The 16,447-nt window shown below is 40.4% G+C and overlaps 1 protein-coding gene across 2 annotated transcripts in view; it reads right to left on the bottom strand.

Moving 5' to 3' along the window:
• Positions 1-700: 700 nt before the first annotated feature.
• vsig8a (V-set and immunoglobulin domain containing 8a) overlaps positions 701-16,447 on the bottom strand; it is a 106,986-nt gene continuing 91,239 nt past the window's right edge. For both annotated transcript variants that reach the window (XM_050053173.1, XM_050053172.1), the window contains 2 exons: positions 14,569-14,710; positions 701-3,528 (listed from right to left, as the gene is read on the bottom strand). In XM_050053173.1, the coding sequence (XP_049909130.1) occupies positions 3,312-3,528; positions 14,569-14,710 (359 nt within the window). In that variant the 3' untranslated portion in view covers positions 701-3,311. The remainder of the gene's footprint in view (positions 3,529-14,568; positions 14,711-16,447) is intronic.

The following is a 16,447-nucleotide window of genomic DNA, read 5'->3' on the forward strand; positions in this document are numbered from 1 at the left end:
CTCAGTCTACTTTGAAAGGATAGTTCAAATTGTGTTTACATTCAATTTGGTATACAATATATTGACTAACTTTGTTTATAAAGCCTTTAACCTTCATATCTTCCACCTCCACATGTTGATATGGCATTGATATATTGCTTGCTGCTTCCACTGAAACGTCTTTTCTTAGGTTTGAAAATGTCACGGTACACAAGAAGAAAGAAAACAAAAAATGTACTAGAAATGGAAATTATGGAAAGCAGCTGTTTTTATAGATTGAAGACTGAATTCATGCTAAAAACAAAAAAAACGTCATTAGAAGAATTTGAACTCACTCTCAAAGCATTCATACAGCCCACTGAGAAGTGAAGTGCAAACACTGAGCACGTCAGCTCTGGCTGGTTCACAAAGACTTATGGAGCAGAAGATGATGATATGTTTAGTTTCTAAACTTTTGACTGTCTATGATGTGTGTTATTGCAAAGGCTGACCGCCCCGAAAAACGCAAAGTCCTACCACTGTGTGAGGGGGACACACAGGAGGCCTCCATGTTGTCTAGACTGAGGGGTGGGGGGGGGGATCTAGTCGCTGTTTATGTAGTGGACAAAATCCCATTGCATGTGGCTATTGATATTACAACTCCTGTCAATACGTCCTCAAAAAAATAAGTACTTAATCGTGTACATTTTTTTTTTGAATGGTTGAGTANTGGGGGGGGGGATCTAGTCGCTGTTTATGTAGTGGACAAAATCCCATTGCATGTGGCTATTGATATTACAACTCCTGTCAATACGTCCTCAAAAAAATAAGTACTTAATCGTGTACATTTTTTTTTTGAATGGTTGAGTATTTCCAAATAAGGTCTATCATGAAATAAATATTTCTCTCTTGGTTTAAATTTCAGACTGAATTGTTTTGTTGTATTTTTATTTTGTAAATTGAGTTTTGGATGTTCCACTGCCAATAATAAAAACACCTGAACTCCCTCTTATAAAATCCAGGAAACAGTTTATTTCAGTGTGCAGTTAAAAGTCAGAATAGATTAAATCACAATGTTTGTTCACAATAACGTCCGGGTAGAAAACGCCTACGTCACCTATGTACAATTTAATGGCATGGAGCATAAAAGAGTGGAGAAGGGTTTGGATTTCTTAGATTTCTATATGTTTAAAGACAGCTCTCAGCATGTGTTATTTCAAAGTGTCTCAATTAGACGCCTGTTCTGTACAAGTTTTGTTCTAACAGGATAAAGTGGTATGCCTTAACTCACTGTCTCTGATGCGCTGTCTGTCAGAACTATATCAAATGAATGATTTAAAATTGATATACTATCTGAAGCAGTGGTTCCCAACTGGTGTAGACATGAGGTCATTAGTTCAAGGTCCATACAGGTTAATACACTGAGCGTCATACTTTGGTTTGGCCATGTTCTCAAGCTAGTTTTCTGTCTCTGTTAAGTAGCCGTTAGTCTCGCCAGAGATCTCCGCCTTCTGATAGTCTGGGGACGCCCTTTTCAAAAGTGTGTTTAACACACTGGAGAAAACAGCTGGCAACAAAGCAACACCTCTTGCATTTTTTAAAATGACACGCCCTCCCGGAAATGTGCGCTCCCCCTTTTCTCGTCCGCAAGGAAACAAACACACAGAGAGCTTGAAAATGGATGCCGAGAGATTTAACTCCGTTTTATCAAATGTGTGCTCAGTCCACAAGATTGTGGAAATGAAGGACTTACAGCGACTTTGTTTAAAACTTTTAACGCAGTCGGACTATGTTTACGAGCACAAGAGTTCAGCGAGCCACCGAAGGACCGCCCTGCGGATTTACTATTGGTTCTGCAACGTAGGGAGTTTTTTTAAACTCTGAAATTGTATCCGCCCATCTAAACACAAAATCAGGGAGAAAGTCATCAGTCTGTGGTTAAGCAAAGCGTCTAAAGACTGACTTGTGAGTCTAAGTAGCTGTGCGTTACTCACTCACTCTACAAACACAGGTTTGTAAGTCACTTGCGGTCCATTCACAGTGGACCTGCGACCCACTTTTGGATTAAGACCAACCAGTTGGCAACCACTGATCTGAAACCTAAGTGGTTTGAATAAACAATTTGATCGTATTTCCCATCTTTGCTGAGCAACAGTTTTGTGTGAAAGGAAGTAAAGGCCTGTCCCAAATATAGACCCGCTGATTTCAGTGATTTAAGCAACTAGTCCGGGCTATTGATTTAAGTTTTACGGTACATCTCATTTATCTATAATGCATTAACGTTAGGTTGGAGACCTGGGCCCAATCCCATTTCTACCCCTCAAATCTTCCACTTGGTATTGAGTGCCTTGCGAGATAACCCTTGATGGGGGAAGTGAGAAATATTAGGGTAGAGATCTTTCCCTAAGAATTGAGACACCACTGCAACATGCAGGCATACGTCACAAGTAGCGATGCAAGATACCAGCAGTCAGGTTAGGGTTAGGGTTAGGGTTAGGTAACTCAGGTTTGAAAATGCCAGCTCCAGCGCTTGTGTTGTGGCGTGTGCTGTGTTTATTCTTCTCCGTCTGATGAATCAAAACAGAAGAAATCCTGAAAACAGGAGGCGCCTACAACGTCTTCTAGTTCTGATCGATTTTGTTCGGGTAAGTCGATTTGTTTAAATATTTTGACGCTGTGTTCAACCGAGTTGCTGATGAGTTTCCGCTAGTCCAACCATCTGTTGTGTGTATAGCCTACATTCCGATCATACAGTAACAAACTGTTTTCCAAAACTTGCCCGAAGTTGCTGACTTTGCAAGGTGTTGAAAGTGTGGGTCGGGGCTCCCTTGTAATCTGCATAAAGATGGATTTGGTTTTTAGACGACATTAGCAAAGTAACATAGTAATACATAAAATAAGCACAGCAGGAACGTCACGTAGGTGTTTAACTATATCTATAAACGCTACAGTTACGGCTGATAGATGACAACGGAAATAAACAGAGATGCCTATTTCACATATCTCCGCAATTCAAATTACTGCCAGTTCTCTACCCGGACGTTGTATTTGTCTATAATAAGTTCTAGAATAAAGTCTCTGTTACGACAGTATTCACATCCATGTTGAATGAAATGATAGTGTTGCATTATTTAACAATAAAAGAACTTCATAAGTGACTACGCTTATCTCAAAGTAATTATCACAAACAATGTTAAATTCACACAGCACAGTTTAGAATTCAATTAATTAGACCCATGGCAGATGCACACTGTTCCAAATTTCAGTTTCACGTGTCCAAACGGTCTTCAAGGGTCTATTGAACCATCACAATGAGAGTTAAATGCGTCTCACTTCAGCTCTGTTGTTCACTCTCACACTGCGTATCCGTACTTGCTGTCATATTCCACTGGTGCATATTTGAGGGGTGTATGTCCATGGCTGTTGCTGGAGGGAGTGTGTGTGTGTCCGTCACTTAAAGAGCTCACCTCGGCGCTGCCAACCGGGCAGTAAGTAACCTGCGGGTGCTGACTGGCACTCCTGCTCGTGTGGCGACTGACCGGGCGGCTCTCGGGAGGCGGAGCGTCCTCCCTGTGATATCAGGGCAGAACAGAGGAAGAGAAGCAACAAAGTGTTTTACTACAGATGACATTATTTCAGTTCAGTCATTCGAATTCAAAGAATTATTGCTTGATTTGTTTCACGAGGGGAATGGCTTTGAAGACAACTACAAGCTGAGTTTCATAATATGAAATCAGAACTGTAAAACCCATTTAGGGAGCTTTGTGTGCAGCTGCAGTGACCGTCATGTACACATAATTTTTACTGGAATTGGCTCTGCTCATGCTTATTAACAGGGCTGAGAAATCAGTTTTTATAATTGTTTAGCACCATTTGCTTTCTTACGTACACTCATGCTGCTGTTATTTCTGATAGATAACCACATCTGTATGCTTGAGTCTATTTCCCACACCACAGTGAAGGTACAGAATTTACTGTTAACAGTTGAGTAATGCTTCTCTGTAGGTGCAGAGCACAAGTCTTTGTTGTCATAGCCTGTTTGAAGGTCTTTCTCATGCACTCAGTGAATCTCTGCATCCACTGCTTCTCTTCAGCTGAAGGAGAAAAGTCACTCTGATGCTGGTTTCACCCAGCAAACACTGACAATAAGCATACAGTGCAATCTTCCCTCGTCAACAGCGCTGCCAACATTCAAGCTTAGAAGCTACTTTGCATTCTGTATTTATGTAACTTTGCAGTACCAGCTGTGATCTGCTCCTCTGTCAAAGGAAACACCCGCACAACTGATTGACTTTGGCGTTTTCTGCTCCTGTGGAGGACAACGACTCAGATTTCTGCTGGTAAAGGGAATAAATTTGCTTTTGTTAAGCTGAAATGGAGAATAATATGCTTCAAGTCTTTGGGGCTGTGATTCTTGGGCGTGTAAGTGTTGCCACGCAACAAGAGAGGACTGCTGCGAACAGAAATGCTGACAGAACTAAACAGTAAATTAAACACCAATTAGGTATCTAATTTTAGGTTATTTCCATGGTTGTTTTGTTCTGCCTGTGAAGTTCTTTGTCTTATCTTTTTCTTACTGCTGTGGCCTCATACTGTATTTCATTTTATTGTACTGTTTAGTAATTTGCAACCTGACAGGCAGTTTGTTTTCTAAGAAATGTTTTGGGAAGAACTACATTTGAAACATTTAATTCACTGCTTCAGGAGCAGCTTTAAAATCGTTCTGTTCTAACTCATTCTGTCCCTGTGGATGGTACATAGATAATTACTTATTCAGAGCTCCTATAATTAATATTTTATAGTAATTACATATTGAATATTACTTGCTATATATTGAATATGTTAATTACTTCTTCAAAGCTGCACAATAATGAATATTTTGTTAATTACATCTTTAAAGCTGCTACATAATGAATATTTTTATTTCAACAATGGATCAAATGATTTTGTGTAATGTGAAAGTTGAAGCTCATCGTGACAAAACCCCCAGATACAGTAATTATCCCCACTCTTTAAAGTTCCCCTCAGCTCTCTGAAGCTTTGTAGCGTCTTTCAGCCCACTGTTTCGGTTTTTATGACACGGTTAACACTGTGCTACATTACAGAGAAATACAAAACCGTACTAATGAACCTTCATTAATATAGGCCTATATTTTATCTACAAGTGCACGTCACACACTGAGCGAGCCGCCTGTTAATGACGCTGTGGGCTAATGGGCATGTAGCTACTTCCATGTTTCAGATGATACATCATGTTTGTAGTTGACCAATGAAGATGAGTTTACATATCACCTTGGGTTCGTCCTTCACCTTCTCAAAATGATCTGAATGATCAAATGATTTTGTTTTTTTCTGCGATGAAGCGACCAACTAATGACCTTTCTGGTCGACTAACGTTTGGTCGACTATTAGGGGGCAGCCCTAGCCTTTAGTGTCTCTCTGCTCTCATTAGCAGAACATATTTCAGCACAGAAGTAGTGGAAACCAAACCAGAGCTAAAAAGGAAAGTGTATATTTGATTTATTCATGCACCAGACAGAAAGACGACTCTGCTGAATGCTGCTGTATGTTTAACTGTTTGATGTGACATACAGATGACGGTTCAAAAAGCACAGCTGGTGCGGAGTGGTCTTTCCACTAAGATAAAAGCTGTTGATATTGTATTGTTAGTTTGTTTATCTGTCTGCCTTTCCACGTACATTTGTTTTTATATTTTATTTTCAAATTCCCTTTTGCGGAGTTGGAGTCTTATTTTTCTCACTTCATTTTTTCAAATGCAGAGGATACAGTACTTGAACTGATTTGATACTCTGCATGACTCATCTCTGAACTTTTTTCCCCCACTCAAGCCGCAATGTTTGTCTTTTTACCTTGAACACACCAGTAACTGACAGATGTGAGTGGAACTGTTGTTGCCATGGCTCAAATGATTACTGCTGTGCCGCACCTCTTGTATGAGCTTTCCACTACGATACCATGTTTATGTGAAGAGAGTTGAACTCCTGTATGTCACAGATATGGAGAAGGATTGTGGCTTGAAGTGCCTCTCTGTCTCTTGTACACAACACTGTCCTCCCACACTGACGCTGCTCCCATTTCAACATTTGCTTTGAAAGCATGTGGGCTGTTTTCAACTGCATATGAACCACAACTCCAATTTTTGGGGGGAGACGCTGTTTATATGCAGGAGGAGGAATCCTGTCAGAGATGTCAGGGTGGGAGGTCAGCAGCAGAACACTGGCTTGGAGCAGCTCTGCATTCTGCATACTGCGCACTGATTTACGTCATCAGAGGAAGAAAAAAAAGCACGAACCACGACCTTCTGTTTGAGACATTGTCCCACGCTGCCCTTTTCAACTTGTTACAGAGTTTGCATTGTTCCAGCTCAGGAGAGAGACCTCAACTAAAATAATATCAGCTAAAAATGTACAACTGAAAAATGTGCAAATTGGATACTTGGACATGTGGATGGTGGAGTTTGTCCCAAATTAGATGTCAACCATTTAAAAGCTGTGAGAATATTGTTACAAAATAAGAAGGTTTAATTTGCCAGTGAAGAAGCTGTGTTAAACTACTCTGCTGCACACAGATGGAATCATCATCTTATCTGTGCCCAAACTTTAGCCTCTATCAAATGTTAATAAACAAGACAGAGGGCTCTATGTTTCATCTGGCGCAAAGCAACACACAGTGCAACTGTCATTGCTAGTTTGAAGACTGACGCAGTTGTGTACAAAGCACCTGCAACCAAAAACCATCAAAAATCATGTCTAAAGTCAAAGGCGCAGTATTTTCCTGCAATTGAAAGGGCATTATTCAGATATTAAGATGGGCTCACAATGTTCTTACACCATGCTTGTTACACACACACACACACACACAGGGACGTGGGAATGGGTTGCAGGTGGGTAAAAAACTAGATTATTAAGGAGGAAAATATTAATTTCGTTATCTTATGTGAACATAAAAGAGAGCAGCGCTGCACAGCTGCTGTCCAACTCCCTATATAGAACAACAATGTACAGTAAGCATTCACGCTCAAGGAGCTGCTTAACATCATAACTTCTAAAGCTAAAGGTTTACTCTTGTTTCATCAGTCAAGTTTATGACTACAGTTTTTAGTGTTGCTGCAGCGACATTTCTGCTCTTAATGTGTTACTCTAAACAAGAAACCACTCCCTTCTGATTACCCAAATCTGCCTTTTAAGTAGCAAGAAGAGATGACACTGATTTGCTACACTAACGTTATGACTAGAACACACATAGCTTATTAAGTGACTAAATAGAACCCCTTTGCACCTTGCACCTTACTTTGCACCCACATTATGAGCATTTAACCAGCACAAGTGCAGTTGGACACGCCCTAAATGCACTTTACATCATGTGCTACAGATTGTTTAAAAAGGACCCTATGCTAATGCAAATGCTAGCAGCTCTGTGAGCTATATGTAGGCACAGCAGTGCTTTAAGCTAAATGCTAACGTCAGCGCACAATGACAATGCGAACATGCTGATGTATTGCAAGCAATGTTTACTGTGTTCATCCTCTTTATAATTAACTGAATTTAGCATACGAAGATACTAAACTGCACATTAACATAACATCTTATCATCATCTTGTACTGTTGTTATCTGTTGCTGTGTGTATTCTTTAATATGTTTTGCTTTTTTAGCCATCCTGTGCCTAGCTTAACATCTTGCCAAAGGATTGGATTTTCTCTGTGTGACTGAGACGTGGCTGACTGTTGGTGAGTCCAGTGCTTTCACAGAACTTTTACCCGATGATTGCTGCTATTTTAACTCCCCGCGGATGTCGGGTCGAGGAGGAGGAATAGCGACTATTTATAAGAGTCACTATCAATGTAAGCAGCTAGGTAAGATGACGTGTGCCGTCTGAGTGCCGTAAATCGTTTCGTCCTGGAAGCGACCTGGGGCGGACCCGGAGACAGTTTCCTAAAGGTATGGATATACACTATATAGAAATAGCTTATCTTCACACCGATGGTCTCATTTGCTGTTGTAGGTCACGCACAGACATCAGCAGAAACGAGAGACTTTTGCATATCCAGTTAAAAGTTCCTTGTAGCGGCTTTAAATAAATAAGTGAAATGAAATGCTCAGTCATCTGGCGGCTACAGATGTTTGCACTTAATTTCATGGCAATCTCTTTAATAGTTGTTGAGATATTTAAGCCTGGACCAAAGTAGTAAACTGACCTGAACTGCCATCCTCAGAGCCATGCTATTAACATGGCTAAAACTCTCGTTTTTGGGATCTTTTGAGTTATTTTGTCTAATTTACATTTATTTATTTGTGATAATTTGGGCCATTTTTAGTTTAGTTTATCTTATCTGCTGTTATGATGAGTAGAATAATAAAGGTCCAGTGTGTAGGATTTAGGGGCTTTTAGTGTAATCTAGTGGTGAGGATTGCAGAATGCAGCCAGCTGGAAATTTCTCCTGGTTAGAATTCCTTCAGTGTTCACTGTTACGCCAGGGCCACACTGCCAACGAAGTGCTGCGAAGCGCAGCACACCGAAATTCTCGCGCGAGCCCGTTCACATCAGACGCGCATTTCTCCACGCCAGTCGACAAGCGCTTCTGCTCCCAGCTGTTGTCTCCGTCACGTTTGGGGCTGTTTTTTCCATCATGGGTATCTCTCTCTGTTTGCGTGTGTGTGCCCCGGCCCTCTCTGTCTCTGTCTCTCTCTCGTGTGTGATAGTGTGTGTGTGTGTGTGTGTGTGTGTGTGTGTGTGTGTTCATCTCTCTCGCGCTCTGTTTAGATACCACTGACTAATATGTATATAAACACACACACACACATATATACATCGCATTTGTCAAACGGGGTGTTTTATTTTGAAATTTGTTTTATTCTGAAAGTTGACCGGATGCTGTTGTTGTTCCTTTGTTTGACATCCTGCCCAGCTTGACACATTCGCTCGCGGCTCGCGCAGAAAATAGACCAGACGGCGAAACGATGGCTGCAGCGCTGGCCGCGGAGCTGCGAAGCGTGGCCGGTGTGAATGACACAATCGGTTAACATGGGAGCCGAAAGGAAACTGGCTTCGCTTCTCAGCGCTTCGAGGCTATTCGCAGCGCTTCCGCGGCCAGTGTGGCCCTGGCGTTATGGAGATTTTTAGCAGGAGCCAGATTGTCTGCAACGGTCTATTCCTCTGCACCAGGTCATTAAAACCAGTAAAAACCCTGAATAAAGCAGTTTCATGTTTCAAATCAATGTTTCTCCAACACTGTTTGGCATGTTGGACAAGGGCTGCTAACCTAGAACCTGCTAATCTGTGCTCACCTTTCACCTCTGGTAACTTCAGATCCAGATTTTCAGGAGGTTTAAACTGGGAGCCAAATTATCTGCAGATATCTCCTCCTCTTAAAAAAAAAAAAAAGGATCCAGTGATTTAAACCAGTACAAACACTGAATAAAGCAGTTTTGAGTTCAAAAAACTTTTTATGATGCTGCTCATTGTGAAGGGGCTGCTAACTATGGTGGCCGACACAAAAAAAACACAAATGGCACTATCTAGAGCCAGTGTTTAGTTTGTCCAATCTGGGCTACTGTAGAAACATGGTGGTAAACTTGGTGATCTCTGTAGACGAAGAGTCGCTCCCTGTGTAGATATAAATGGCTCGTTTTAAGGTAATGAAAACACAGTGATTCTTATTTTCAGGTGATTATACAATACAGAAAACATACTTATTAAATTCCAATAATATCTCTGCTAATATATTCCCCTAAATCCTACTCACCGGACCTTTAAATCACACACATGACTACAAAAACGTCAAGGAAGACACAACAAAGTGTGTGACTAGGCAATATACAAGCACCAGACCAATTTTTACCAACATCATCAATAACATTACATTAACATACTCTGAGTCAAACATCCACTGTGATTAGTCTGTTAACTGTGCAGGGTGTACCCCACCCTTCACCCAATGTCAGCTGGAATAAGCGCCAGCACCACCCGCAACCCTGAATAGGGTAAGGCATTACACGGATGGATGGATGGATGGATGGATGGATGGATGAAATTCAAAAAACTTGCTTCAAAATTTGAAGTGCTATATCGTAGGCAACTAGACTTGTTGGAGTCCAAGAGGCTTTCTCAGTTCTAAATGAACCGGTGTGGAGTCTCAGGCTTTAAACTCTGTGTGGGTGTTCACCTTTACAGAGTCATTGAGGTCATATGTGAGCTCTGAGTTTCAGAGTTGTCCGCACCAGACCGTTAGAACTGAAGGAGCCTCTTGGATGAGAGGTGAAACGCATTCAAGAAAATCAAGCAAGTCCAGTTGCCTATGATTTAGCACTTAAGATTACTATGACCTGGATAACTGAGAATCTTTACCTACGTGTTACTTAAAAATTATAACTACAGTGGTTATTAAAGCTTCAGTGGTTACTTTTTCTTTAACTGTGCAAAGGTAACTTGTTCTAATTCCTGACCCAACAGAACCTAAAGTAACACGTACCCATGGCAGTATTAAACCTCAGTATGCAATGAGTAATACTAGCTGAAGTCTGGTGGGTATGAGTTTCCTCAACCCTGTAAAGGTGGTCTTTTTATATATGTTGTATATACAGTACATATCGTTGGGTTTTTTAGGTCTTATTTACAGACAGGGGAAGGAAATGCAGGAGAGAGAGATGCAACAACAGTCACTAATCAGACTTTTTCGGGCCTAATTAGTTTTGCACGGCGGCGACCGGATCTTTGCTCTCAAACCACAAAAAAATGTGATGGCACAACAGTCTCCTTCAGTACATTAGTCTGTGCTTTCTTTTGATTTTCACATCGGCTAGTCATCCTGTTTAATTTGTCTTCTGATTAAATCGGAACCGTTGAAACAAGTTGTAGGAAGCCTCTGCAAGTAATTGGTTGCGGGCAGACACTCTGTGCTGCAATAAAATGGTTAATCAGCAGTGCCGTGCACTGTAGAGCCGATGCGTTGCTGGTTCTGCCGGCCTGAATAGAATATAATGTCTATAGCCTTACTGTTGTGTACAGCCTTATAGACTGAGCTGAGTAGTGATGCGCAGGTCGACCCGTAACCCGCGGGACTCGCAAATGGACCTGCGGGTCGGGCAGCAGTGATCGTCTGTTAAATTGGTCTGTACATGATATTTTGACATTATTATTATAATCATTAGGCTATTACTGTCATGGCATCCGAAGGTACTGATGCATTGAGCAGGTGACAGTCCGCGGTCGTTTTCAAAACACACTTGTGTCACGCACTCCAAAAGAAACTTGTTGAAACTTTAAACAATAATTTATTGTACAAAACGGGGGAAACAAACGTTGACAAAAACGGTTCCATAATTCATATTAAATTCAAAAGATAACGAAAAAACAGCTACAAGTTAGAGGGAATAGTGATAAAGTGGTAAAACTTGGCATTGATCCACAGCCTCAGACGGATGCGCTCAAGCGTGCCGTGCGCACAAGCTCAGTTGGTAGGCTATACTATATTTTCACATTTTTAACAATGCAATTTAAAAGTTTTGATTTTTATTGATAACCTACATTTACCAACAACAAAAAGACTACATTTAGCACCAAAAAAATATGTAAAAAAAAAAAAAAAAAAGTAAATAAAAAAACGAATATCGAATACCAAATTTTCATAACGAATACCTACCCATAGAAACGAATATTCAAATATCCGAATATTTGGGTACAGCCCTAGCTGTCTGCCAACATGTACGCTACACAACACTAATATAGTTTTTCTAAGAGATTTATCTTTTGTTTTGAGGTAGTTTTGCAGTACCTTGAAAGCATGATCAGATTGAGAGGTTCAAGCAGGAATAAAACTATATTCTGAACCTGGTTATGTTTATTCTATTCATCTAGCCTTACTTTACTTATTTATGTGTCTTTTTAAATGTTATCCTTGTGCATTACTTTGCTTTGTGTAAAGCACTTTAAAAAGCCTATCAGTATGTGTCTGTATTTGAAAAGTGCCTCACAAATAAAGCTGCCTTGATTTGCTGTAAAGGAAAGAATGGTGATTTTTTTTCTCCACTGCAAAATGGCCTCACCCAACCTTTCCCTAAAGCAACAAAAAATTGTAATACATACACGAGATGTGTTGATCTCTACCATTTAGTTCCAAGTGGCAGGGTACACTCATGAGTGTTTTTGACTGACATATGCATGTGTGAGTCATGGGCAAATATTATGTTCATCTGCATTTGCTAAATGGTTTCTTTATATCAAAGCCTGGATGCACATTCACAGGGCAGAGGGCAAACTGTGCCGCCTGCCTCAAATGACTTTTTTTTTTTAAACTCGTACTCGAGGGAAAAAAAGGCAAATTGTCAAAACACATTTATGTAACTGCTATATTTTCCTCTTGCTGTATAAACATACTGTGTGCAAGTGTGTTTTAGCTTCTGAATGTCACAGAGATGTGCTTTTATTTGTTATTTACTTATTCATATATGTGTGCAACGGCAATAACAATAATACTGCAGGAATGCACTTATGTCTGCCCACGAGGGAAGTCCCAATGTTTCATTTTCTACACATCAAATCAAGGGGCATTAAAAGAGTAACCTCAGTTGACACCGAAGCTACGTGGGTGCAGCCTGTCTCCATCTCTCTTTTTACTTCTTACATTTGACTTTTAAATGCTTATTGACTCTGGGTGACATTTTCCTATCACTTTCAACATGTATCATGAAGATATTGGACTAAACTTTAGCATTTAAGGCAAAAACCTTCACATTCAGCTGAGGGAAAGTTTAAAGATATGCTGAAATGTTTTCAAAGTGTGCAGGGAAAGTGCATAGTTGTTACTCGTTATCATGTTTTCTTTGGATGCCACAAGATAGATGAACCCGTGAAAGGAACAGTTTGACATTTTGGGAAGTACGCTTGTTCTGTGGGAGAGTTAGATGAGAGGATTGACATCCCTCTTTCCCTTATATAAGAAGCTGCAGGCAGGAGATGGTTAACTTAGCTTAGCACAAAAACTGGAACCAGGGGGAAACATCTCGCCTAGCTACAGTGGTATAAAATTACCCCGCCAGCACCTCTAAATCTCACAAATCAATATGTTTTATCTCATTTGTTAATATTGTACAAAAAGCAAAGCATTAACACAACAATCAACCACTTCACAGAGATGCTGGGGTCTCTGCTAGTTGCCTAGCAACTGATCCAAGCCAAAAACAGTGCCGCAAATTGTTGACACTTTGTTTTTGTACAGATTAAACAAATGAGATGCACTGATTTGCATTGATTTACGAGCTTTAGATATGCCACCATAGTTGACACCACTGGATAAAGCCAGGCTAACTGTTTTCCTGTTTACAATCATTATGCTAAGCTAAGCTAAAAGTCTCCTCTCTGTAGCTTCATGTTTTACAAACAGATTGAAAACTGGTATCAATCATCGTACCTAACTCGCTGAAAAACACGAGAATGAGTATTTCCCAAAATGTTAAAGTTTTGCTTAAAGATCCAGCTGTGATGATTCACTGTTTCTGCGCCTTTCAGAGTTTAAGAATTTAAAACAAACCCATAACTAGGTTAACATAGCACGTCTTCAGCTTAATTGTATGCACTGAAAATCTAAATTCAAATTAAACATACATATAGCACTAGCTGTATCCAGGAAAGTCTTCTTAAAGTCACAAAGAGGGAAATGTCCTTTTCCAATGTTGTTCCAAGATTTAACAAACTGTATATTAATGCTGCAACTCTAAGACGAGAACACCCAGGAGTGTTTGTTGACAGTATGGGAGCCTCTCATGTTTCCAACTCTAAAGGAAGACGGAGGAGAACAACAAGAAGAAAGAGTTGGTAACTTTTAATGAATCCAACTCAGGCTTTCAGATGAAGAATTCGGTGGAACTGATGTTATTTATATCGTCAGCATCAAAATACCTGAAGAAAATCTGTTTCTGCACTTGTCACATAAAACCTCGGATTTCAAATGGATTTTAGACAATTGTTCTGCACAATGCGGGGCTTTATGTGAGACTGTAGATCTGTATAATTAAGTGTATAGATAAACACGGAGATATTAAACCAACATGTAACAAGCCTGCCTGAATAAAGTGCGCTATCTCAGAGAGTCTGAAATAAAACATATTTTTCTCTGCATTCTTGTTGTATTTACATGTCGCTTTCAGGACTTTGTTTCTATTCTTATCTGAATGGCCTTGATGTACGCTGTTTCATATCTTGTAATACAGATTTATAATTGCCTCTCTGTCTTTAAATGTTTCATTGCTGATGTCATGTTTTTGATGCCTGTCTCTCACTTGCAGCGTGAAGCCAAAAGCATCTTATTACTCATTTGTCAGATGTAAAAAATCTGTGTGAGCGCACACAATGATGTTTTATCCAAATGTTCCACACCCTTAAACATAAACTGGCAAGCTGACAAAACTACTCAACACTAACAGAGACAGAAGTTTCTTACTCATGGGACTTTTTGGTGATAAATGAACACTAGCAGAAACTTGCCAGACATTGTGTGTGGATCTGTTCCCGAACTGAAGCAGCTCAGTTATCTAACTGTCAAGCTGCCAACACCTCTAACTGTGCCCTGCTGTCTCTGCAGTGCTGTACAGTACCTGATGTCATTGGAGAACTCCTTCTCAAAGCGAAGTCTGTTGCTTAGTTTCCAGTATAGAAGTCCGATGAAGACCAGCAGGATGAGGATGAGGAGCAGAGAGCCCACAATGGTGCCGACAATCATCGCCGCTCTGTTTGGGGCTGTAAAATCAGCATGGATAACAAGAAATTATTCTTTCAGAAGCTCTGTGGCAGAAAGGAACACAGTGTGAAAAATACATTAAACTGTATTATTCTTTCTGTCTAGTGCAGTGTGATCCTTTAAAGTTAAATAATATAAACTTTTAATGAAATTAATGTCATGAAATAAGAAAAACCTCATTTTAAATAAATACATTTTGGGGAATATGCTTATTTGAATTCTTGCCAAGAGTCAAGTTTATTTGTAGAGCACATATAAAAACAACACATGTTGACAGAAGCGCTTCATGAACAGATAACATAGAGGAATGATCAAATAAAAAACAGTCATACATGAGAGAATATATTAAATTAATGCAAGCATACAATATCTTAATCATTACTGCTGATGCAGCACCAAGCTGCCTGTCCATCTCCCGCTCCATTCTACCCTCACTGATTAACAAGACCCTGAGATACTTGAACTCCTTTGCTTGGCCCAGTACCTCTGCCAGCACAGAGGGAGCAATCCACCGTTTTCCTCAGACTTGGAGGTGCCAATTGTCATCCCAACCACTTCACACTCGAATTCAAACCACAGCAGTGTGTGCTGCAGTGTCAAGGTGTGATGAAGCCAACAGAACCACATCATCTGCAAAGAGCAGACATGCAATTCTGAGCACCTCAAACCAGACCCCTTCCTCCCCCCAGCTGCGCCTTGACATCCTGTCCATGGATATCACACACAGTTTGTGACAAGGGGCAACCCTGGCGAGGCCAACACCCACTGTAAATGTGTTGTGCCAAGTATGCGTACACAGCTCTCACTTTAGTTATCCAAAGACTGGATGGCTTGTTGCAACGACCCCATGCCCTGTACTTCCGCAATACCCCCCAGAACTCCTTAGGGGAATGCAGTAATGAGCCTTGTCCAAGTCCACAAAACACATGTAGACTAGAAGGGCAAACTCCAGCAGCCCTGCAACGGTATAGAGCTTGACTGATGCTCCACGGCCAGGACAGAATCCGCATCGCTCCTCCTGAATCTAAGGTTCAACAATCGGTCAGAGCCTTTCTTCTAGCAACCTGGAACGAACTCTCCCAGGTAAGGTGAGCAGTGCTATACCCTCATGCAGTGGTTCTCAAACTTCTTACACTGTGTACCATCTAAGAAAAAATTGAGCTCTCCAAGTACCACGATTATGACCAACCTAAACATACAGTGGCGGAGCCTTACCTTATTAGCTACGGACAGTTCACACAGGAGACATGTTTATTTCTAATATGTGGATTATTTATTGTTGATTATTTCCCGCCACAGCCACACTGCAAGGTTCATCAGCACCTCTTTATTTCTCATACACACAGCAAATGAGGACATGAAGAATAACAGCTGTATTTTAATCATTCACACATACAGCCATGAGAGATATATTCTTCTAAACTAGTTCACAGATAATCCAACTTCCAAACTGATTTTTCAGCAACAAAGATGTGAAACATCAGAAATCTCACACCACATCACAAATCTATAACAAGAATGAACATTAGCATTAGTAAAGTAAGTCCATAACGCCAGTATGAATGACTGATGAATAACTTTTGTGTTGTTATTGTCACCATCTTGACAAGTCAACACTACACGAACCAAAAACACACACCTGTCTGAACATTATTAGGCTAAATACAGTCTTTGACAAAGGTCAAAGGTGTGCTTATTGTCAACACTCTGCTACTTAGAAAAATAACCTGCAGCAA

The sequence above is a fragment of the Epinephelus moara genome, chromosome 9, assembly GCF_006386435.1.
Source record: "Epinephelus moara isolate mb chromosome 9, YSFRI_EMoa_1.0, whole genome shotgun sequence".
NCBI classification, from domain to species: Eukaryota; Metazoa; Chordata; class Actinopteri; order Perciformes; family Serranidae; genus Epinephelus; species Epinephelus moara.